This window comes from Schistocerca cancellata, chromosome 6 (genome assembly GCF_023864275.1).
Source record: "Schistocerca cancellata isolate TAMUIC-IGC-003103 chromosome 6, iqSchCanc2.1, whole genome shotgun sequence".
Lineage (NCBI taxonomy): Eukaryota > Metazoa > Arthropoda > Insecta > Orthoptera > Acrididae > Schistocerca > Schistocerca cancellata.
In genome coordinates this window covers 630596451-630619573 of record NC_064631.1, presented here as the reverse complement: position 1 = coordinate 630619573, position 23123 = coordinate 630596451, and the positions used below count along the sequence as shown (strand labels likewise).

Here is a 23123-nt window from a genome sequence, read left to right as displayed (position 1 = left end):
CGTCCCAAGAATAAAAATAAGATTTTTCGGAATAGCAAACGGGAAGTTGCGGTACAGAAAATGGCCCACAGATCACAGGTGTCTGTGTGTGTGTGCGTGCGTGTGTGTGTGTGTGTGTGTGTGTGTGTGTGTGTGTGTGTGTGTGTGTGCGTGTGTGTGTGTCTACGTGTTCATGTGTGTAGTGATTGAAGTGTTATGAAACTATGTGTGTGTGTAGAGTTTGCAGTGACTGATAGTGAGATAGGAGTGAACATAGTGGCATTACATTACTTAATAAGTTATTTACAAAAAAGTATTGTATACCAGGAGTAAAACTAATGATTGATTCTAACTAGAATTTTGTAAATGTATGTGTATACGAATTAACTTATTTTAAATTGGTCTAAACTTGGTAATACTTTGACATGTCCTATATCCTTGTAAAAAGAGATCTATGATGAATAAAGCTACTACTACTAATACTACTACTACTAAGTGTTGATACAAAATAGGCAGTTGGTCCTCTCTCTAACCTGCGTTATGACAAAAAGTAGGCGTGTCATCTTGCGAGTTCCTTCATGTGTCATTCTAATGTGGGCAGCGTGTTAAACGTTTATGACAAGCTGACACATTTCACTCATAAGTGGTTTGTATTTCAGTATTCCTGAAGTTCATGGACCCTTCCTTTCATTCCTCCTTTCATCGATCAACTCAAGTATTTCTTATGTTAACCATGATACTTGGCATATAACACGGATTCCCTAGTAGATGCCGTGTTTCTTGACTTCCGCAGTACGTTTGTACAGTTCCCCACAGTCGTTTAATGAATATAGTACGAGCATATGGACTATCATACCAATTGTGTGATTGGATTAAAGAGTTCCTAGATAACAGAACGCAGTATGTCATTCTCAATGGAGAGAAGTCTTCCGAAGTAAGAGTGATTTCAGGTGTGCTGCAGGGGAGTGTCGTAGGACCGTTTCTATTCACAATATATACAAATGACCTTGTGGATAACATCGGAAGTTCACTGAGGCTATTTGCGGATGATTATGTAGTATATCGAGAGGTTGTAACAATGGAAAATTGTACGGAAATGTTGGAGGATCTGCCACGAACTGACGCATGGTGCAGGGAATAGCAATTGAATCTCAATGTAGACAAGCGTAATGTGCTGCAACTAGATTGAAAGAAAGATCCTTTATCATTTAGCTACAATATAGCACGTCAGCAACTGGAAGCAGTTAATTCCATAATTTATCTGCGACTAGGCATTCGTAGTGATTTAAAATGGTATGACCATATAAAATTAATCGTCGGTAAAGCAGATGCTAGAAAGAGATTCATTGGAAGAATAGTAAGGAAATGCAGTCCGAAAACAAAGGAAGTAGGTTGCAGTACACTTGTTCGCCCACTGCTTGAATACTGCTCACCGGTGTGGGATCCGTACCAGATTGGGTTGATAGAAGAGATAGAGAAGATCCAACGGACAGCAGAATCATTTGGTAATCGAGAAAGCCTTACGGAGATGATAGATAAACTCCAGTGGAAGACTCTGCAAGAGTGCCTCTCAGTAGCTCGGTACGGGCTTTTGTTGAAGTTTCGAGAACATACCTTCAGCGAGGAGTCAAGCAGTATATTGCTCGCTCCTACGTATATCTTGTGAAGAGACCATGAGGATAAAATCAGAGAGATTAGAGCCCACACAGAGGCATACCGACAATCTTTCTTTCTACGAACAATACGCGACTGGAATAGAAGGGGATAATCGCTAGAGGTACTGAAGGTACCCTCCGACACCGACACACACCGTCAGGTGGCTTGCGGAGTGTGGATGTAGATGAAGATTTAGAACTCCTTTTCCTAATTTTATGTTTTCATCTTCTGTGATTGCCCTTTTTGAGATGTACATTCGTCTTCTACTTAACTGCCTATTTCACTTCAAGTGTATCTCCTCATTCCTTAGTACATCCGTATCCTTCTTGCCTGCGCAGAGTCTCTTAAACTTCAGCCTACCGTTCATTACAGTTAAATTTTATCTGCCTCTATATCAGCTCCTGTGTACACCTTACAGTCCGGTATCAGATTTGAGAAACTCCGTCTGTGCATGATGTAAGGCAACAGAAATCTTCCCGCATCTCCCGGCCTTTTACAAGTATACATCATCTTTTTGTGATTCTTGAAAAGAGTATTCTCTATTGCTGGCTGATATTTATTGCAAAACTCAATTAGTCTTCCTTCTCTCTCATTCCTAGTACCAAGCCCATACTAATCCGTATCCTTTCTTTTATTCATTCCCCTACAACCTGTACAGTGGGGACCGTTACTGAATGAGTTTACTAGCATAAAAATTAAATTTGTATTTTTTACTTGATGTTCGCCAGTGCCTTCAGCCTGGCGGTAAGTTGCAGTATCTCGGTTACGTTGCACAAAACCGGATAGAACCATCATGAAAATCACGTGCTGAACCATCACAAGCGAAACCCACGTGTTGCTGACGAGGTAACGTTATCGAACTGTGCGTCGTACGATGTGACCGACCAATAGGGAGGCTTGGAGGTGGTCAAGTGTGGGTGGAACCGCGGTCGGCTGCCGGGAGCGGACAAGCCGTTCGCTCTCTTCTGCTGGAAGCTTCCAAACCGACCAGACGCCCTCCTCTCCTGCCCTCTTGGGCGACAGCCCATTCAGTCCGGCAGCTTCTCTAGGCCTGCCTGTTTACGGCATTAAACTCCCATGAACATAAAAATATGTTTTCTTCACTGTTGCCTACAGATTTCCCCTCCTGGCCATTCCTGATGCATTACCAAACCGCATACCTGTCCCCCATGTCCATTAGATTTTCCTCTTCCTATACTTGCTGAATTCAGTAACCTCATAAACTTTCTCTATCTCATTGCCCTCTGCTTACAGTGACGGCTTGTGTACCTGAACTATCGTCGTCGGTGTTGGTTTGCTGTCGATTCTGTTGAGAACAACCTTATCACTGAAGTGTTCACAGTAACTCACTCTCTTCTTCCCATCCTATTCATAACTAATGCTATGCCCGGTATACAATTTTATGCTGCTGTTGGTATTACCATATGCTCATCTGACGACAAATCCTTGTCTTCTTTCCAGTTCGTTTCCCAGGCCCCATATATCATGATTCAGCCTTAGCATTTTCCTTTTCAAATTTTCTAACTTCTCTCCAATGTTAATAATTTTTACATTCCACGTCCCTACTCTTAGAACGTTATGCTTTTGTTGGCTACTCAATCCTACTCTCATTGTCACCTCCCGTTTGGCAGTCTCCCCTCGGAGATTCAAATGGTGGGCCAGTCCAGAATCTTTGGCCTAAGGACAGATTATCAGGAAACATGTCCTGTGGATACATATGACGTACCTTTAATGCACTGATTTCTATTGCCTTCTACATCCTCAAGTCGTTGATCATTACTGATTTTTCCACCATTTCCCACCCAAGGGGAAGAAGGTACCATGAAACTCTGTCCTTTTTCCCAAGTCCGCTGACTGAATGACGGTGGCTTCTTACTACCGGATATCTTCGGCCAACAGTGCTGACGATTTTAATCCAAAATTTGAGCGGTGGCGGGATTCTAACTGGAGACCGAGAACGTTTTAATAAATGGAGGTACCTGCAAACCACGGATGCCTGCCCAATCACTACCCCTCTCCAAATCAGCCGTGGTTAAAAGGCAAACATACCGATGATAAACACTGGTAGGAGAATGGTTAAGAATAAATGGTTTGCTAATATAACTAAGGTGGCAGAATAGAATGTCAGAAGGTAAGCAAAAAAAAAAAAAGAAAAAAAAAGAGCTAGAGTTACGAGACACTGTAAAGAAGACCAATCAAGGTAGGTACAGCTTCCGTAATTGAAACAAAGAAAAACCTACAGTATAGCACGGATATGGGCAAATGCTTCTTGCTACATAAAGGATTTCGGAAACAGGAGAGAGTAAGGAATGGGTTGCCATTTGCATAAACAAAAATACGTGAAAAAAGAATTAAATAGTACAGTTATATCAATGAAAGAATAATGATTTTATTTGTGGAAGTGATGAGACATAACTAGAATATCATTGTAGTTCAAGCGCCTAGGCATGGAAAAAGATTTCTATGAAGAAGTGCAACCAATTTCGGACAAGTACATCAATAAGCATCAAATAATATTGGCAGGACGCCTAAAAGCAAGGGTAGGAAATAAACACGTGAGTTTGTAGGAAAGAAGAGAGAATACATCATAAACAGAATTGAAAGATTGCTTACAGATTTTGTTTCGTTTAACAAAATAAATGTAACCAACGCTTTCTTACGGAAAAAACCACATCCACAGTCATCTCGAGGATCTAAGCTCTTATTGTCAACATTATCGTGAACGAAAATTTTAAAAAAGTAAGAGATGAAGAGGATATAGAGGATATTCCAGATTCTGATCAATTCTTGATAGTATCTCAAACAGATGTAAGCACCAAATGGAGATAGAACTAACTATTGACAGAAGATACGGCTTTGAAGAAAATCTATTAACTATATAAACTAACTGCGGACCTCATCTGGCATCTGTACCAAAAGAGACTTGGTCAATAACTAGAGCAGAAAGAAGAAGCGTAACTTGTAGAGAACGAATGAAAAAAGTATAGAAACTTTATTTAAGCAAGAAGTTGCGGACGTTTTAGGAAGAAAGAGAAATGTAAGAAGGAAGAAACTGTTAAAACTTTGGACATCTGAACTAAAAGTTGTAAAGTTATAAACAAAAGAGAAGTGCAGCAGTGATGAATGAAAAATAGTTAAGAAAGTCCATTACAAATAATGCAGCGCAGGAAATAACTCAAAATGCCAAAAACTGCAAATGAGAGATGAAGCATGTCGGCATCAACCACTGCTAGGAAGAGGGGAAGGTGGAGACTATGTAAAGAAACACCAATACCACAGAAGATGCTTTGTAAATAAAAGCGAAACGCATCTGGTGTAGTTCTTTTTAATTACATTGCAGTCAGCTCAAGACAGATAGTACATGATAGCAGCTGCTATGGAAGATGGCCACACAAACAAGGGTATTAAAAAAAGAAGAAGCTCATCTTAAGTGTCTCAATGAACTGCTAGAGGAGAATCATGAAACTTACAAAGAAGAGAAGAATGCAGTAGATCGATCAGTGAAGCCAGCTCATGAACAATCTTGGGATACGTTTATTAGTGTAATACAAGACGATATTCACGGAAGGAGAATGACAGCTTATGAAAGAGTGAAAATGCTTAATCAAACATAAAAATAAATTCCTAGAAATAAATAACATCCAACAAGCAAAATGGATAGAACATGACATGAACCGGCGGTATGAGCAAACACGCTCCAAAGAGAACAAAAAAGATGAATTTGAAGTAGGATGCGTGGACGATTTATGTACAGATGAACTACGAGAAGCCCTCAACTCCTCAAAGTATAGAAGAGCTAAAGGTGTTCATGGCATGAACGATGAACTGCTGAAATATGTAGTCAACCTTCTACAAAAGTGATTACTACATTTATTAAATATGGGCTAGAGAAATGTAGCTACTCTAGAACCGTAGTCACTAATGAAGTTAATATCTCTATTTAAAAAAGAAAATTGCAATAGCTGCACGAAATATAGTGTATTCAGTATACTGAACACCAGATACCAAGTTAATGCAAGAACAGTGAACCAGAGGTTAAAATTATAGCTGAGACTTTATTAGAATAACAACGATTTCGGATGGGCAGGTCGACAAACATGTGCAATATTTATAGCTGAGACTTTATTAGAATAACAACAATTTCGGATGGGCAGGTCGACAAACATGTGCAATATTTATAATTATACAAACAGTCGGAAAACAGAGAGAATATAATAGGAAAACCCATTTAGCGTTCAGTGATTTTATTAAGGCATTCGATAATGCTCACAAAAATATACTACAGATAATTATGAAAAAACCTCCACTACACCAAATAACTGTTTTAAAATATCTGTACGAACAAACGATTGTAAATTTACTTATAAATAGTACTGTACGGTCACACATCCATGCCCGAAGCAGGACTCGAACGTGCGACCTTAGCGGTCGCGCGGTTCCAGACTGGAGCGCCTAGAACCGCTCGGCCACACCGGCCTGCGAAATATTGTCTTTGATTGATATCTTGATATCAGATTGCTGCTTGTAAATTAGTGCATGTTTCTGCCCCTGAGAATGAGGTAAAGATGTTGAAAATTGTAGTGAAGATCAATATTTGTTATAGAAGTCCGTAAGTGAGAACAGCGATAGTCCTGACAGCAGCAAAATTAAGTGTGATACCATTGACGGTACTGTGCAACAACACTGGCAGCTATACCATAGTCACTAGAAATTTCCTGAAAAAATTTAATCTATAACAATCTCCTATGTAATATTTTTACGAAGATCAGTTACGCCTTTTCCATCATCTGTGAAATTTGGTAAGTGTACTCTATGTTGGCTGAGAAAATAATTTCAAGCTCTACTAACGGTGCATCTCTAAAGGAACAGAACCACTGTGTCTTGAGTTCTTCAGAAATACTCCGTCCTCAGCTTGCTCTGAAATTCGAAGACGTGTCTGTGTTATCTATTCCAGTCGGGTGGGCGACGTGCCTCTGAAACGTGGACTCCTTCGCAACCCTGTCTTTCACATCCCTCGCTGATGAGGTCATTTGGAAACCCTGACGGTATTTCAATAAATCAGCCAGACTCCAAGGTGGGGGTGAACCGGCTGCTTGAGTGTGCTAGAACACGACGTAATTCTCTTGACATATTTCGCATCAAAATGGGGACGAATTGTCTGTAGATTATTCTGATTGCCAGATGGCAGAACGGTTAGAAAATTGAAGTCTTCGTCGTCGACCGACATTGGACCGTATAAATCTCGTATAAATTCATGTGTTGTTTCTTACGCACATTGCCACACGCCATAAAATATAAAATTTTGTAGTAAATATCCGGTTCCAGCCGCAGAGTTTCATTTTAATTTGTATGGACTGGCAGATTTAATTTAAGTCTCAGCTTCTCGCCTTAGATGTTTTCGCGTAAAAAGTGCAATAAAATAAGAAGCGGTGATTGCACAGGTATGTTCGAGGTTCTGCTATAGCATAACCAGGCATGAAAATCATTTGGCATCCAATTTTCAACGAAGGCTTCCTGAAGAAGGCTTTTCTTGGCACGAAAATCTTCAGTTCCACTCACCTATGTTGTTCGCCTCATCTCATAACGTGACATCTGGGCGTCGTTTCGGTATTATGTATTTCATGGAATCCAGAAAAAAACATTTTTTGTCTCTCTATCATCCAGTCGGCTGCTCGTGGTCTCACGGTCGCGTTCTTGCTTACCGAGCACGGGGTCCCGAGTTCGATTCCCAGCGGAGTCAGGGATTTTCATTTGCCTCGAGATGACTGGGTGTTTGTGTTGTCCTCACCATTTCATCATCATTCATGAAAGTGGCGAGTGGAGAGTTTGGACTGAACAGAGGTTGGTAATTTGTAAGGGAGCTGATAATAGCGCAATTGAGCGCCCCACAAACCATACATCATCATCACCATCATCTACCGCCCATACGTCTTAGTACATGTGTCGCCGGATTACATTTCAATTTCAGATTCACTTGCACTTCTGTCTTTTATTTAGTCCTTTTGTTTGTTTCGCCGTCTGTGCTACTGGTTCCCAATATGCAAGCCTGCATTGTTTGCTTATGATTACTCAGTTACTGAATGACTTTCCCTTTAACAGACTTCGCCTTTCTGAAATCAATCAAATCTAGTAATACAAAGTAGGTTAAGTAGTAGAGCCAAGTCATCGACGAGATCATTACCGACTATGCACAAGCTCGTACTGGGGAGAGGATGGGTGAGAATATCAGCCCAGGCATCACGAACAAAGAGCCCTGACATTTATCTTAGTGCTTCAGGCAAATCACGGAAAATCTAAATTTCGTAAGGCGGGACGGGTATTTAAACTCCAGCCTTTGGAAAAGTAGCGCACTGCTTCACCTCTCTCGTTGCTGCTAATGTATCATAACAGTAAATTTTCATTTTGATATCGCAGCTTACTTCTAGTAACACTATTATGTTTTCCTAGAGATAACTTTAGTTTCTTTCCTATATAGTCCACCATTTCGTTGCCTTTCACTACGAAAAACTGAATAACACAACAACGTGCTATACGAAATCTTAATATATTTGTAATACTTACTTTTCGTTGACTTAGCCCCAGGAGAAGCCGTCCCAATTTTACAAAATGATCGTTTTAGTTACATTACTGAGACCACCTGTTGAAAGCCTCAACAACCATCTTTTGCAGAGGTGACCGACACGAGATAAGCAAGAAGATTGTCTGTGAGTTTTTGGAAGGGAAAATGTAAAGCAATGCCGACTCCAGTATTGTGGCCAGCTGCGCTAAATTTCTCGGTCGAGGGTCCATGGCGCGAAGAGCTCGATCGAGATCGGGTTTCACAGATTCTCGATTGGGGTAACATCCGGTGACTTTGATGGCCAGAGCAGAAGAAAGGTAATCTCATCCTCGTGATCTTCGAAGCATGCACATTGCAAGATCCCCTCCCTTCTAAACTGATACTGTTATTACTCAGCTTAGCCGCGAGTCCGTAGAGGGTGGTATATGCGACGTACAGTATGACTGGTCAGCATTTCCACCCGGAATTGGCGAGTGTAAGTTGAACCTTCATTGATCCGCCTTGGAGGGTCGTGTCGTCGGATTTCCTCCTACCTGTGCGCGGTGCAGCTTTCGTAAAGGTCGTCCCGTGCTGATTCTTCATTGGCGAATAGGATGTCTCTGTCGGTGGAAGCTAATTATCTGAAACTGTTGTCGATCAACTTTTCGGTATCTATTCACTGGAAATTAACATTCAGAATGCCGTAATATCACTTTTATTCCTATTAGATCAATAATGAAACACTCATGTTACAAGCTACTCGTATCCGAGAGCGTGGCTACCATCGAACAAGACAGGAAGAGCTCTTAACGCCTACTGCAGAGTTTGGCGCGCAGTCCGTATCTCTTACTAGTTTCGTCACAGTTAGTGGATTTCCGATCAAGTTCGTACTTACTAAGATATGCATTTGTTAATGAAAGGGTGTGAATTTTAACGGGGCAAAATAATTATTAATAGTTTTAAACATCCAGAGGCTCCTCATGGTATTCATATTGTCATAAATGACTTTAATTATTAAATATAAATAAATAAAATCGGTGACTTTGGCGCCAAGATGGCGGTACTTCCCGTCATGTATATCTCCCAAGCTAACGCTTGTTGGTACGGTCCAGCGCCGAGCCCCGCCCCACTACGCGCGACATATGGTCGCTTCGTCAACTAGCCAGCCAGCGTGGGAAATGCTCTCCGATTCATGGCTGGCTACGGACTATAGCACTTCCTAACTATCGTGAATACGTCAATGAGAGACAATAACTTATTAAAACTGGTAAAAATGTCTTCCTCGCGTAAGAGGCACCTTACAACATACACTGAGAGTTGTGTGACATGTGCTGCTGGTAAATGACACCGTGGCGAGGAAAAACAACCTGCATGTAAGGGTGGACATGGACCCCAAGGATAGATGAGTACTTGTGTTGATCCATTGTGCATTCGAGAATGACGAGATCATCCAGGATATGGCAAGAAACTATTGTTCAGACCATAACGCTCCCTGCTCCAGTCTGGACACTTTGCTTTCAGATGTTTCACTCCGTACACGCCAACGGCCATCTGTCACCACTCAGTGGACATCCATTTCCGATACTGGTGTGAAATTCCCTGCCTTCATCGCCGATTAACAGCAATCAGCAGCGGTGTTCGAATCAGGTGACTGCTGCAGAAGTGCAGCGCAGCAACGTTCGCTAAACGGTCGTTGAGGAGACGCTGTTGGAAGCCGCTTGGTTTATGATGGTGTTTCTCGTATGTTCGCATCTCCTCAGCCGCCGTTAACTTTTGTTATCTATGACAACTGGTGCAACACAGTTACCCCAGCAAACGTTTCCTACAGTACCATTTTGCCACGTGCGGTATACTTCAACCAAGCCGGCAGGCTAATCGTTAACAAACTTAGCCGTTTGGGAAATGCTCCACGCTTGATCCTAAAGTCAATGACCATGCCCTTTTTTAAAGTCGGATAAATCGATGGGCTTCCACATTACGACAACGACTGCAATGTTCATCGCACCCCACCTGACACGTTTTGTATACGCTTCACTGCTACTGCTGCCACCTTCCGTCTGTCACTGATTATTGCACGTTAACTTGCTCACATTTAAGCAAACAGACAGTGTGTAAGCAAGTAAGTTAACTCAGGGCCGGTTTGTGCATATGTTAAGCCGACGGTCAAGTGCAGAAAATATTTACCTGGAGCATTGATTTCATACCATGAGCGATTCCGGCATATAAAAACCCCCTTTTTCCTCTCCCCTCCTTCTCCCAGAGTGGATTTTCCTCCTTTCCCCCCTAAGACCCTGCATCCCCTTCACGACTGTGTCCCTCCCTAGTCCTTTCCTCCCCGGCCTTCTTCGGGGCGCCCCCGCCAGCTCTCCCCCCCCCCCCCTCTCCACGTCTCCACTCCACCCACCTATCTTCCCTTCTCGCTTATATCCATGCCTGTGGCAGATCCTCTGTTTGCTCATCATCAGTGCTACTTCAGTGCTGTGTTTGGTCCTGTTCTCCGATGCGTCAGGAGCTGTGATTTTAAATGTGGGCTTGTACATAGTGTTACTGTCGGTGATTGTTATGTGCTATGTCGAAATTTTTATGATGCAGTGTGTGTTTTTTTGTGTGCGCTACTTAATTTCGATTTGTATCTCCATTTTACACTCCCCCCCCCCTTTGTCTGTTCTCTTCCGCACTGTTCCCCCCTTTTTATATCTATGTACATTGTATTTTCTCCTTTCTGTTATTTTAAATGTATTCTTTGTATAATTCCTGTCTTTCGTCTGAAGAGCAGCGCATATGCTGCTGCCAACTCGCCCCAGATGGGGCATTGAAATACAATAAAGGAAAAAAAGGGATCGTCAGTCTTTACTTACAAAGAATTTATTTTTCACACATATAAAAGTATAGATGTGACAAGTCTTGGAGTTTTGCTGGCTATTTTCTATTGCCTGTTAATGTTTCTGATTAACTGTGCGGAACTGTTAAGATATTCGCAGCTTTGTTACTACGAAGACTGCCGTGTGTTCAGTTGGAAGCCTTCCATCACAGCTGCAGCATATGTATACAGAACTGCTGTTATGTTTTGCTACTTCAATGTCTCAACAATAAAATAACTGCCATTGACGCTATTTTTAACACATCCCCGCCCCCTTCCACACACACACACACACACAATCACCCACACGTTGACAGGCCAAGGTCGTTGTTTATCCTCTTCTCCCACCAAGCATGAATTTTTATGTTGTCGGCAGTGGATATTGTGAACGTTTAGGTGCCCTTGCTTCACATGTGATACTTCACCCTTAAACAAAACCTTAGCTTTGCTGACATAGTGGTCACCATTCTGAGAACTGTAACCGACTTTGAAAGTCATTCACATGGTCAGAATGACGTAAAAATGCAACGGAATATCATCGTAGAAGGGGGAAAACGCGTGGCAGATGAAAAATAAATAGTTACAAAATGTAGCAATAGATGGCTTTGTAAGCATCATAATTTAAATGTCGTCGTCTAGAAATGACAAATAAATTATACAAAAATGCCTAAGGTATATGTTTCACGTTGAACAAACTGTACTACTCATTGTTCATGGGTGTGCAAGTGTGGTACTGTTAGTTACGTAAGGCCATCCACCACGGCAAGTTAGTATCACACCGAATGGGAAAAGTCGGTTTTAAATTATTCTGAGGCCAAAAATCGCATAAAAAACTTCAACCAAAATCAAATCGGGTTATTCATTTCCATGTGACTGGCGCGAAACATGTTCAATATGCTCTCCACTGTTTTCTGCAATACGTTTAAATGGAGAAAGAGTGTGCCACAACTGATCGAAGTGTTTCTGGGGTCACGTTCAGAATGTGTTTCGCAGTGCGTGCCTGCAATGCAGCTACTGAAAACAGCATCTTTCAGATAGCCCCACAGCCTGAAGTCACACGGATTAAGACCAGGTGATGGCGACGGAAACGCTGTAGGGAACCGGGGGCTGATAATTTTAGAATTTCCGGAGTGGCGTTTAACAGGATTTTGCAATGTGTGAAGGCGCTTCATCTTGCATAAGAGCGATCCCACCCTCACATCCACGCTGTTGGAGATCTAAAATTACATGGCTGCTCAAAAGACACTCATAGCGCTTACCAGTGACGGTACAGGTAACAGGATCAGAAGCAGCTGTCTCTTCGAAAAAATAACGCCGTATGATAAATGATGCAGTAAACCGGCACCACACAGCGACCTTTCCAGGATGAAATGATACTGGTTGATTTGCGTGTGGATTTTCCGTTGTCCATATTCGACAATTCTGTGCATTGACATATCCTATCAGACGGAAGTGGGCTTCACCCGTCCACGAAACCTCCCATGGCCGATCATTGTCCACTTTCCTGCGACCAAGATGTACTAAAACAAAGCACTCTCTTGCTGGCAGGTCAACAGGAAGCAACTCGTGCACATGGGTAATTTTGAATGGATAACAAAGATGGATGTTTTGCAGGATTTTACGCGCCGTGCTCACCGTTATGTCCGATGTTCGGGCAATTCTTCGCGCACTACACGTTTGCACATCACCACTCGTTTTCTCCTACATTGCCGTGGCCACTGCTTCCACTGACGTCAATCAATTCGTTTCCACCCTCTACCAGGTGGCACACCAAAAGAACCCGCCTTTTCGAATTTACGAATCATTTTCTTCACACCCACGGCTGTCATCGGACCAGCACCATTTTCCAAACTCTTCAGTGTGCGGAACTTCCGCAGAGCGACGTGTGCACAGTCATCATACTTGGAATGATGCTTTACAAGCGGAGCGCGAGCCTGCATTGAGACAGTCATGGCGAACGTCGCAAAGAAGCCGTGTACCCGGCGTGTTTATACCAACTTCAGTGGGTGTGCGGGCAAGAGGTTTTTCATTTACATATTCTGATACAAACAGCACCTTCTAGTGATCGATTTTCACTCTATTTTCTTTGCTTTACGTTTTCCCCCTACTCCGATAATATTCTGCTCCAATTTGACGTCTTCCTGACCAGTGGCGTTATTTCTAAAACGTTTTAAAAATTTAAATTCAATTACAATAACCCTGTACTTAGTGACCAAGAAATGTGGATACGATGAAACTCCTTGGAATTTAGAATACTCGGAGCACTCCATTGGCTGATCCCATTCATAGATGCAAGCTACCTTGTAAGAGGTCCATGATTAAAGAATTTGTTCCTAGCGCAGTAGAGCAGATGTAATTTCGATGTATTGCTCACGCGCTGCATGCGATATGTAATGTATAAGAGAATCTCAGACCAGAGAGCAGTGTTGTATGCAGTAGTTGCTAGCGAGCAGTGGTGTGTGTGGAGTTGACTGGGCTGGTCGAGGGAGCGATGGCGGTGCCTGAGCGTTGTAGTATAAGGTAAAAGCAGCCTCGCGCATATGTAGTGTTGTTAAGTCAAGTCCCATGTAAATGTTTAAAAAAAAAATCCCTTCATAATAATCTTTCTCATGAAAAGGTAACTTTTGATAAGCATTCATTTCAATTTAAGGAATTCACTAATTTCTCCAATCCTTGGTTTTCTCGATTATTGAAAAGGAAAATCAATTGTTTCTTTTTTACATGACAAATCTATCGCCCAGCATTGCACTCGGCTGTGCCAGAATAGTTTCTTATAGGAGCAGATATATATGCGTTATCCGGCGACCTTATTGAGGTAAGAAATTTCAAATTATTCAGAATGATCTTTCAGGGCCAAGACGCAGCGCTGCTGACGTCCAAAATTCACCAGTTTAAATTCACAGTCATTATTGAAAGGTTATAAGTGAGTGACAATTTTTTATTGAGAGATTAGTCACATTTTATTATTGGTAGGTTACGAAATTTTACTGTTGGTAGGTTTTAGAGTGTATCTGTTGAAATGTCAATGTTATGGTTATATTTTTTACTGTTGGGAGGTTTCGGAACTCTTACTGTTTGGAGTTACACTAAATGTGAGTATTATTCATATTATTTTATTTTGTGGGGAGGTTACACATGGCGCTTATAACCTTTCAATCATTGACAGGAATGGGGGAAAGAAATACAGTAGAAGAAGAATTGGTAGCTTTGTGGGATGAAGTAGTGAAGGCAGCAGAGGATCAAGAAGGGAAAAAGACGAGGGCTAGTAGAAACCCTTGGGTAACAGAACAAATATTGACTTTAATTGATGCAAGGTAAAATATAAAAATGCAGGCGAAAAGGAATACAAACGTCTCAAAAATGAGATCGACAGGAAGTGCAGGGATGGCTAGAGGACAAATGTAAGGATGTAGAGGCTTATCTAACTAGGGGTAAGATAGATACTGCCTACAGGAAAGTTAGAGAGACCTTTGGAGATAAGAGAACAACTTGTATGAACATTAAGAGCTCAGATGAAAACCCAGTTCTAAGCAAAGAAGGGAAAGCAGAAAGTTGGAAGGAGTATATAGAGGGTCTATACAAGGATGATCTACTTGAGGACAATATTATGTAAATGGGAGAGGATGTAGATGAAGATGAAATGGGAGATATGATACTGCGTGAAGAGTTCGACAGAGCACTGAAAGAGTTGAGTCGGAACAAGGCACCCGGAGTAGACAACATTCCATTGGAACTACTGACGGCCTTGGGAGAGCCAGTCCTGTCAAAACTCTACCATCTGGTGAGCAAGATGTATGAAACAGGTGAAATACCCTCAGACTTCAAGATGAATATAATAATTCCTATCCCAAAGAAAGAAGGTGTTGACAGATGTGAAAATTACCGAACAATCAGTTAAATAAGCCACAGCTGCAAAATACTAACACGAATTCTTTATAGACGAATGGAAAAACTAGTTGAAGCCGACCTCGGGGAAGATCAGTTTAAATTCCGTAGAAACACTGGAACTCGTGAGGCAATACTGACCTTACGACTTATCTTAGAAAATAGATTAAGGAAAGGCAAACCAACGTATCTAGCATTTGTAGACTTAGAGAAAGCTTTTGACAATGTTGACTGGAATACTCTCTTTCAAATTCTGAAGGTGGCAGGGGTAAAACACAGGGAGTGAAAGGCTATTTACAATTTGTGCAGAAACCAGATGGCAGTTATAAGAGTCGAGGGACATGAAAGGGAAGCAGTGGTTAGGAAGGGAGTAAGACACGGTTGTAGCCTGTCCCCGATGTTATTCAATCTGTATATTGAGCAAGCAGTAAAGGAAACAAAAGAAAAATTCGGAGTAGGTATTACAATCCATGGAGAAGAAATAAAAACTTTGAGGTTCGCCGATGACATTGTAATTCCGTCAGAGACAGCAAAGGACTTGGAAGAGCAGTTGAATGGAATGGACAGTGTCTTGAAAGGAGGATATAAGATGAACATCAACAAAAGCAAAACGAGGATAATGGAATGTAGTCGAATTAAGTCGGGTGATGCTGAGGGAATTAGATTATTAAATGAGACACTTAAGATAGTAAAGGAGTTTTGCTATTTGGGGACCAAAATAACTGAAAATGGTCGAAGTATAGAGGATATAAAATGTAGACTGACAATGGCAAGGAAAGCGTTTCTGAAGAGGAGAAATTTGTTAACATCGAGTATAGATTTAAGTGCCAGGAAGTCGTCTCTGAAAGTATTTGTATAGAGTGTAGCCATGTATGGAAGTGAAACATGGATGATAAATAGTTTGGACAAGAAGAAAATAGAAGCTTTCGAAATATGGTACTACAGAAGAATGCTGAAGATTATATGGGTAGATCACATAACTAATGAGTAGGTATTGAGTAGAATTGGGGAGAAGAGGAGTTTGTGGCACAACTTGACAAGAAGAAGGGACCGGTTGGTAGGACATGTACTGAGGCATCAAGGGATCACAAATTTCGCATTGGAGGGCAGCGTGGAGGGTAAAAATCGTAGAGGGAGACCAAGAGATGAATACACTAAGCAGATTCAGAAGGACGTAGGTTGCAGTAAGTACTGGGAGATGAAGAAGCTTGAACAGGATAGAGTAGCATGAAGAGCTGCATCAAACCAGTCTCAGGACTGAAGACCACCACAACAACAACATATCATCGGGAAAGAAAAAGAAATCGAATCTTCAGAAAAGAACTTCAAAATGCATTCAGTTTCCTATATATTATGAAACTGTGCCTGGTTTGCAGTCACACTGTTCAGCAGTTGAGAGTCGTGTATGAGTGTAAACAAAGTTTCTCTTCCTACAGAAACATGAAAATAACCATGTGTTTTCTAAAATCCGGGGTTTTTGATATGGGTGCAAAATGTCAAGAAAATTACTGCTACCCCGGTTTTGGCGTCAAATTAAACCCCAGCTCGTATAAATCAACTGTCAAATAACAAAAGTATGTAATTTAACGTATGACTTTCGTGGAAATTTAACTGCAGTCCCAAATTTTGATTGACTCCTCATGCTTTCCATCAGTATATTAAAGAAATACTGTATATTGGGTATTATTTCGTTTTATGCATGGAAAGGAGCATAAAAATTGAGAAAAAGAAAAATTTTGACGATATACACTTGTACGTTATTACAAAAGGCTCATGGGTCGCGCAACCTGCGTTAAAAATGATATTTATTCTAAACGCTTGATTATCTGGAACTCCCGATTCTGTCGCTTTCATTCCTCAACGAGCCCTGCGTATACAACAAATTTAGACGAAATCGGTGTTGATGAGTGGGCGCGGTGTCCTTGTGAGTTATGTTTGGTTGCAGTGGTTACTATAGGATAGACGTCTGTCGTACTTCTCTTTTCCGTGGGACAGTCGACTGCGGAAATTTATCATCCGTATGTCTCTGTCTGGGTATCCGCAATTGTTAGTCATCAACTTCTAAAGATATCTAAGTTTCACGAAAAAATGGTTCAATGACTAACTGTAGCACCAAATTTGAATCTGTCTCAGGTTTTCGACTACTTCTCGCGTCGCCAACATCAGAAGATTTCAGAGTGTAGTGAGGTTATATATGTAGCTGGCCGAAAATACTAGCGACCTACTCATATAACTGACGATGTTCTGAATACACATAAATGATCTGACGGAAAGAGTGAGCAGCTAGCTGCGGCTATTTGCCGATGAACCTGTAGTGTACATCTACATGAATATTCTGAAAGTCACAATTAAGTGTATGGCAGATGGGGGAAGTATCGTCGTTGAGTGACAGTAGAACAATACAGGATGATATAGAATTTCTGTTTGGTATGATAATTGGCAGCTTGCTCTAAAGGTAGAAAAATGTAATTTAATGAAGATGAGTAGAAAAAACAACCATATAAAGTTCGAATACAGTGTTAGTAGTGTGTTGCTCCACACATTCAAGTCGATTACCAAGGTATAACACTGCAGAACGATTTGAAATGGAACGAGCACAAGGCGTATGGTCGATATCGGTTAACTGGGAGAGGTTTAGGAAAGTCCAGCTTACTTACAAAGGAGACGGTGAATGGAACTATCGTGCGAACCATTCTTGTGTACTGCTAGAGTGTTTGGGTTCACCACAAGATCGGATTAAAGGAAGGCATCGAAGCAATTCGGAGGCACGCTGTTAGATGTCTTACGAGTAAGTTCCATCAACACACGAGTGTTTCGGAGACGTTCCGTGAACAAAAAATGGGAACCCAATGAGGGATATTCTTTTGGAGAAACACTATTGAGAAAATTTAAAGAACAGGCATTATCATCCGGCTGCAGAACGGCTGAACCCCTGCCAAAACTGCACGTAGCGACCGCAAAAGCAAGGTACTCCAAATGAAGGATCGTACTCGGGGTCAGTTTAAGACCCAAGCGGCACAAGATACGGCTTGCAGCGCCAAGCTGGGAAGGGAAACACAGGCTCTACAATTGTAAGGTTGCTTCACAGGACGTCTCACAATAACAGCGCAGTGGCCGTTTGGGGCGCTAGGCTTAGAAGAATTATATACAGTGCGTATCACAATTAGTTCAAAATGGTTCAAATGGCCCTGAGCACTATGGGACGTAACTGCTGTGGTCATCAGTCCCCTAGAACTAAGAACTACACTCCTGGAAATTGAAATAAGAGCACCGTGAATTCATTGTCCCAGGAAGGGGAAACTTTATTGACACATTCCTGGGGTCAGATACATCACATGATCACACTGACAGAACCACAGGCACATAGACACAGGCAACAGAGCATGCACAATGTCGGCACTAGTACAGTGTATATCCGCCTGTCGCAGCAATGCAGGCTGCTATTCTCCCATGGAGACGATCGTAGAGATGCTGGATGTAGTCCTGTGGAACGGCTTGCCATGCCATTTCCAGCTGGCGCCTCAGTTGGACCAGCGTTCGTGCTGGACGTGCAGACCGGGTGAGACGACGCTTCATCCAGTCCCAAACATGCTCAATGGGGGACAGATCCGGAGATCTTGCTGGCCAGGAAAGTTGACTTACACCTTCTAGAGCACGTTGGGTGGCACGGGATACACGCGGACGTGCATTGTCCTGTTGGAACAGCAAGTTCCCTTGCCGGTCTAGGAATGGTAGAACGATGGGTTCGATGACGGTTTGGATGTACCGTGCACTATTCAGTGTCCCCTCGACGATCACCAGTGGTGTACGGCCAGTGTAGGAGATCGCTCCCCACAACATGATGCCGGGTGTTGGCCCTGTGTGCCTCGGTCGTATGCAGTCCTGATTGTGGCGCTCACCTGCACGGCGCCAAACACGCATACGACCATCATTGGCACCAAGGCAGAAGCGACTCTCATCGCTGAAGACGACACGTCTCCATTCGTCCCTCCATTCACGCCTGTCGCGACACCACTGGAGGCGGGCTGCACGATGTTGGGGCGTGAGCGGAAGACGGCCTAACGGTGTGCGGGACCGTAGCCCAGCTTCATGGAGACGGTTGCGAATGGTCCTCGCCGATACCCCAGGAGCAACAGTGTCCTTAATTTGCTGGGAAGTGGCGGTGGGGTCCCCTACGACACTGCGTAGGATCCTACGGTCTTGGCGTGCATCCGTGCGTCGCTGCGGTCCGGTCCCAGGTCGACGGGCACGTGCACCTTCCGCCGACCACTGGCGATAACATCGATGTACTGTGGAGACCTCACGCCCCACGTGTTGAGCAATTCGGCGGTACGTCCACCCGGCCTCCCGCATGCCCACTATACGCCCTCGCTCAAAGTCCGTCAACTGCACATACGGTTCACGTCCACGCTGTCGCGGCATGCTACCAGTGTTAAAGACTGCGATGGAGCTCCGTATGCCACGGCAAACTGGCTGACACTGACGGCGGCGGTGCGCAAATGCTGCGCAGCTAGCACCATTCGACGGCCAACACCGCGGTTCTTGGTGTGTCCGCTGTGCCGTGCGTGTGATCATTGCTTGTACAGCCCTCTCGCAGTGTCCGGAGCAAGTATGGTGGGTCTGACACACCGGTGTCAATGTGTTCTTTTTTCCATTTCCAGGAGTATATTTAAACCTAACTAACCTAAGGACACCACACACATCCATGCCCGAGGCAGGATTCGAACCTGCGACCGTAACGGTCACGCAGTTCCAAACTGGAGCGCCTAGAACCGCTCTGCCTCACAATTAGTATTGGTGGAAAAAGGAGGTGGATGCTGGCACTCAAAATAAATCGCTTGTGCGGAAAAGTGTTTCAAAACGGTCCTGCTTGTATCTGCGTAAACAGAAAAATCTTTTTCGCTTGCACTGTCTGTGAAAGGAGCACAAAAGGAAGTGAGTAGTAGGGTTCTAGGTACCTTCTGCCATACCTCCTGCAGTAGCTTGCGAAGTGTGTAGATGTAGACGTATAAGTCGCCGAAAACTTCTGATTGGTTAGAAATGTTACGTGGTAGTAATTCCCTGAAGCATTTATTCGAGAATGTCGTCCCCAAAAAGCTGCGTTGTCATATCTGAGATTCCTGTTGAAATACGCTAGAATTCATACACTCGCCACATTTTGTCTCTTAACCCTGTCCTGTCACTCTCTTCTAGTCACCATGTAAGACCAGCCTATTTACCAGTTTTAACAAACTTCTCTATTATAAACATAAATATTCAGGTACTTATACTTACTTACGTTTCCTAAAAATGCATTCATAAATCCTTCCATAGTACCACTGTAATGTGACGTTAGTTTGTAATGATTGTACAAAGATACTGCAGTATCCTTAGGATTTCTACTAACGTAGATAACCTGAAAAAATAAAAACAACGTTTTATGTAAGTCGCTAGAAATGAAAGTTTATAAAACTTACGAAATTCAGAAAGGTACAACTTAATTTTATTACAATGTTTGGAATGATTCTCGGCCAGTACCTCGAATACAACATCAATGAACGCCAGATTAGCTAAATTTTTTATAAATGTGAAAGGATGACACTGAATTTCCATTTGTGTGTGTCTGTGTGTGTGAGTAGGAGAAAGAGAGAGAGCTGATATGTATTAAGTGCACTGAAAGAGGAACGAGACGAAGAAGGACTAACGTGTCATTTAGTTTTTGTATGTTCAACCTACAGGAAGTCTTGGGGACGACGGCGGTTTACTATTGTCAGAAAATGAAACACCTACAGCCATCTTTACGATTTTATTTATTTTGCTGCAACCAGTTTCGGCGCTTTAGTGTCATATCTTCAGGCTGTAGTAGACATGTCACAGACTGGAAAGTTGATGCATTCCCTGTGAGGGCACCGAGGCCCCAACCTCAAGCAAGACGGATATGGGCGCAAAGCCACTAGCATATGCACAAGTGGACTGTTCACTGAACTATCATGGCACATTCAAGAGCGTCTATAAACGATGGTACTTGGTGGTTCTCTAAAGGGGGGCAAAATAGTCAACAGGTTTTTATTATTTTCTTTTACTATTAAGGGGTAAAACGCACCATGAAAAGTAATTTGGCATTTTAAGTAGAGAGGGACTATCTTCGAAACGATGATCGACGAAATATAAAAAAAAACTTTTCATATAGAAGTCGACACGTAACTATTATTCTTGGAAACTGTACAGTCAACATTTTTAATAATGTAAAATTTTGCAAAATACCCCATCACCATTAAATGATCCCGAAAAAAGAAACCTTTTGTTACAATAAAATTAAAGAAGCTTTCAAAACACAGACATACTTGAGCCATAATGCTGGTTCCTGATATACCATTTCTGAAAAATAAGCTGTACACAATGTGCTGTCGAACCTTTTTTAGCGCGCCTAATTAAAATATCTGAAGTTTCATTTCCATCCTAATTATTTATTTCACTGTTATCCTTTTTATTTTTTATATTGTAACTTACGTTTTATATTCATGGCTTCGTTGTTTTTTAGTTTATATATATTGTTAATTAAAAATAAGAAGTAACTCATTATTATGACAGAAAATAATTGCAGTAATGATAGCCTGTAAAATAATGCTTAAATTTACGATTCCTTTACACAATGCCCCGGGAGTAGACAACATTCCATTAGAACTCCTGACGGCCTTGGGAGATCCAGTCCTGACAAAACTCTACCATCTGGTGAGCAAGATGTATGAGACAGGCGAAATACTCTCAGACTTCAAGAAGAATATAATAATTCCAATCCCAAAGAAAGCAGGTGTTGACAGGTGTGAAAATTACCTAACTATCAGTTTAATAAGTCACAGCTGCAAAATGCTAACATGAATTCTTTACAGACGAATGGAAAAACTGATAAAAGCTGAACTCGGCGAAGATCAGTTTGGATTCGGCGGAAATGTTGGAACAGATGAGGCAATACTGACCCTACGACGTATCTTAGAAAATAGATTAAGGAAAGGCAAACGTACATTTCTAGCATTTGTGGACTTAGAGAAAGCTTTTGACAATGTTGACTTTCAAATTCTAAAGGTGGCAGGGGTAAAATACAAGGAGCGAAAGGCTATTTACAATTTGTACAGAAACCAGATGGCAGTTATAAGAGTCGAGGGGCATGAAAGGGAAGCAGCGGTTGGGAAGGGAGTCAGACAGGTTTGCAGCCTGTCCCCGATGTTATTCAATCTGTATATTGAGCAAGCAGTAAAGGAAACAAAAGAAAAATTCGGAGTAGGTATTACAATCCATGGAGAAGAAATAAAAACTTTGAGGTTCGCTGATGACATTGTAATTCTGTCAGAGACAGCAAAGGACTTGGAAGAACAGTTGAACGGAATGGATGGTGTCTTGAATGGAGGATATAAGATGAACATCAACAAAAGCAAAACGAGGATAATGGAATGTAGTCGAATTAAGTCGGGTGATGCTGAGGGAATTAGATTAGGAAATGAGACACTTGAAGTAGTAAAAAGGTTTTGCTATTTGGGGAGCATAAGAACTGAAGATGGTCGAAGTAGAGAGGATACAAAATGTAGACTGGCAATGGCAAGGAAAGCGTTTCTGAAGAAGAGAAATTTGTTAACATCGAGTATAGATTTAAGGGTCAGGAGATCGTTTCTGAAAGTATTTGATGGAAGTGAAACATGGACGATAAATAGTTTGGACAAGAAGAGAATAGAAGCTTTCGAAATGTGGTGCTACAGAAGAATATTATATTATATGGGTAGATCACATAACTAATGAGGAGGTATTGAATAGAATTGAGGAGAAGAGGAGTTTGTGGCACTACTTGACAAGAAGAAGGGACCGGTTGGTAGGACATGTTCTGAGGCATCAAAGGATCACAAATTTCGCATTGGAGGGCAGTGTGGAGGGTAAAAATCGTAGAGGGAGACCAAGAGATGAATACGCTAAGCAGATTCAGAAGGATGTAGGTTGCAGTAAGTACTGGGAGATGAAGAAGCTAGCACAGGATAGAGTAGCATGGAGAGCTGCATCAAAGCAGTCTCAGGACTGAAGACAACAACAACAACTCAAAGCACATTAAGTGAATGCAAATTTTCCACGAAATATACATGAGGGGAAGAAGGCACTAGAAAACAAAATTCAGCAAGATTTCAAATTGTCAAGGATGATCCTCTAAACTTTGGTAACCCCTGTCGAAGAGAACTGATTGTG

General features: G+C 42.1%; 1 protein-coding gene across 2 annotated transcripts in view; it reads right to left on the bottom strand.

Annotated features, from left to right (window-relative positions):
- LOC126088110 (luciferin sulfotransferase-like) overlaps positions 1 to 23123 on the bottom strand; it is an 88225-nt gene that overhangs the window by 10127 nt on the left and 54975 nt on the right. For both annotated transcript variants that reach the window (XM_049906205.1, XM_049906206.1), the window contains exon 4: positions 20193 to 20313. In XM_049906205.1, coding sequence (XP_049762162.1) covers positions 20193 to 20313 — 121 coding nt within the window. The remainder of the gene's footprint in view (positions 1 to 20192; positions 20314 to 23123) is intronic.